The 2373-nt window shown below is 59.0% G+C and overlaps 1 protein-coding gene across 1 annotated transcript; it reads right to left on the reverse strand.

The window, feature by feature from the left end:
• Positions 1 to 207: 207 nt before the first annotated feature.
• Positions 208 to 735, reverse strand: LOC136398110 (keratinocyte proline-rich protein-like). The gene has a single exon (XM_066372519.1). It carries the CDS (start codon positions 733 to 735, stop codon positions 208 to 210), a length of 528 nt encoding a protein of 175 aa, XP_066228616.1.
• Between the last annotated feature and the right edge of the window lie 1638 nt (positions 736 to 2373).

A 2373-nucleotide genomic window follows, 5' to 3' on the forward strand; every position in this document is an offset into this window, starting at 1 on the left:
GTGCCTGACGGCTCAGTGTCACCACACTGTCCTCTCAGAGGCCGTGCAGAGGGCGAAGGTCACGTGGCAGACATTTTGCCACAGCAGGGAAAAAAGTAAATAAATAAATAAACATCTGAACAATGGAGACACAAGAGTGGAAAGTGAAAAAACATTAGTGGATGGAACCCCAATTTTAAGCTGCCTGAGTGTCCAGGAGGAGAGAGGTCACGGCTGAGGGGTGTGGGATGAGGGAGGTGTCGGCGTGTGGACACGGGTTGGGGTGTGGGATGAGGGCAGGGGTTGGCGTGTGGACACGGGTCGGGGTGTGGGATGAGGGCAGGTGTCAGCGTGTGGACATGGGTCGGGGTGTGGGATGAGGGCAGGGGTTGGCGTGTGGACACGGGTCGGGGTGTGGGATGAGGGCAGGTGTTGGCGTGTGGACACGGGTCGGGGTGTGGGATGAGGGCAGGGGTCGGCGTGTGGACACGGGTCGGGGTGTGGGATGAGGGCAGGGGTTGGCGTGTGGACACGGGTTGGGGTGTGGGATGAGGGCAGGTGTTGGCGTGTGGACACGGGTCGGGGTGTGGGATGAGGGCAGGGGTCGGCGTGTGGACACGGGTCGGGGTGTGGGATGAGGGCAGGTGTTGGCGTGTGGACACGGGTTGGGGTGTGGGATGAGGGCAGGTGTTGGCGTGTGGACACGGGTCGGGGTGTGGGATGAGGGCAGGCATTGGCGTGTGGACACGGGTTCATGTGTCAGAAAATGTAAAGAAGCTGAGAGAGAGACAGAGACAGGAAGAGAGAGGGAGACACTGAGTGACTGGAGCGGACTGGGAGGCCAGAGGGGCTGAGGCCCAGAGAACGTGGGTGTGGGTGGTGGACAGACGCAGGGACCTGCCGCCTGACAGCACAGCTCACGAGGAGGGCCCCGTGCTCCTGTGCTGGCCGTGGTGTCGGAGTCTAGGGTGTCTGGGAGGTTCGAGAACGCCGAGTGTGTTTGAAAAGACTGTTATATAAAACGGCGGAGCACAGGAGAGGGGTGGCTGGTGGACCATGAGGGGCAGCGGTCAGCACCTCGGGCCCAGCTGGGGCTGCTCGGGACACAGAGAGGTTCGTGGACCTGGAACGAGCAGGTTCACCGCGCTCTTCACTGCGGTCCTGTGACCTGTGTCCTCTCCGCCGGGTGGGTGTGGGGTCACGGCGGTGCCGTGCTCGCCTTTCCCGGATCCGAGGAAGATGAGGGCCGGGAGAGCCCTGGGTGTGAGAAACTCCCGCCCTGGACGGTGTTGATGGCCAGCAGCTCTCAGCAGAAAGGCAGAGCCCAGCACACCCTCCCCGGGCGAGGTCTGAGCCGCGGTGGTGTCCAGGCGGGCGGGCGGGGCACCTGGCGCGGGGCCAGCACACTGCCCAGGGCACACCGTGCGTGCTCAGAACCAGGAGGTGGACACGCCCGTCCTGCTGCCGGCCTGTGTCTGGAGAGGCTGCCGGCCGCCGTGACAGCGTCTCTGTCTCCAGCCAGGCCCCCGGGGCTCAGCTTGGACAGCCGAGCGGTCCACGCGGACACCCTGGCCTAGGGGATGCTTGTCTTGACTCCGTGCCCGTCCCACGTGAATTGCTGGAAACGCCAGACAGACTTCATGACGACCACAGGCATGCCTGCTTTTCCGAGCTTCAGCAAGGAATTTCATTTTTCCCTGAAGGATGAAACCGACTTAATAAAAATGTAACAAAGTAGACCAGTGTAACAAAGAATATCCTGGTTCATTTGTGTGCTAATTTTGCCTTTCCCCAAATGGACATTAATGTTTCTGTGCACTTAACTTAAAGCACTGACTCATCAACTCACCAGAGAGCAGGTCGAATGTTTCCATTCACAATTGGGAGTTTTATTTCAGTCCCTTTTGTTAAGAGTGGGGTTCAAGGTCCTTTGACGTTCCATAGCAATTAAAAAAAAAACAATGTAAAAAGTAGAAAGAAAGCTAAGAAGACATCAGGCGTGGCCCCCTGGCCGCCGTGGACGTAAAAGTTAAACGCAAACAAGGCAAGCACGCCCCTGAGTCCATGCCGGCTTCCTCGGGGCCTCTGCAAACGAGACACGAGCAAGGACAATGGGATGAGCATTCTCCGCACCCGGTGCCCGTGCAGGACGCCGGCCCCGGCACCCTGTGTGTGCAGGTCGGCGAGCGGTGCATGTGGCCAGGCACAGGCTGAGGCGGGTGAGGACCCGGGTGAGGACCCGCCCCCTTTCTCTGCTTCGGTGAGTCGGGTTTTGTTATTACTTTTATTATCATAAAATAAAGTCGCCCCAAATTAGAAAACATAAGTCCTTGAGGTCCCTGTACAGGGCAGAAATATCTCTTCATTGATCCACAGAGCATCCTTTTCTGCGGT

Source organism: Saccopteryx leptura, chromosome 3 (genome assembly GCF_036850995.1).
Source record: "Saccopteryx leptura isolate mSacLep1 chromosome 3, mSacLep1_pri_phased_curated, whole genome shotgun sequence".
Taxonomy (NCBI): Eukaryota; Metazoa; Chordata; class Mammalia; order Chiroptera; family Emballonuridae; genus Saccopteryx; species Saccopteryx leptura.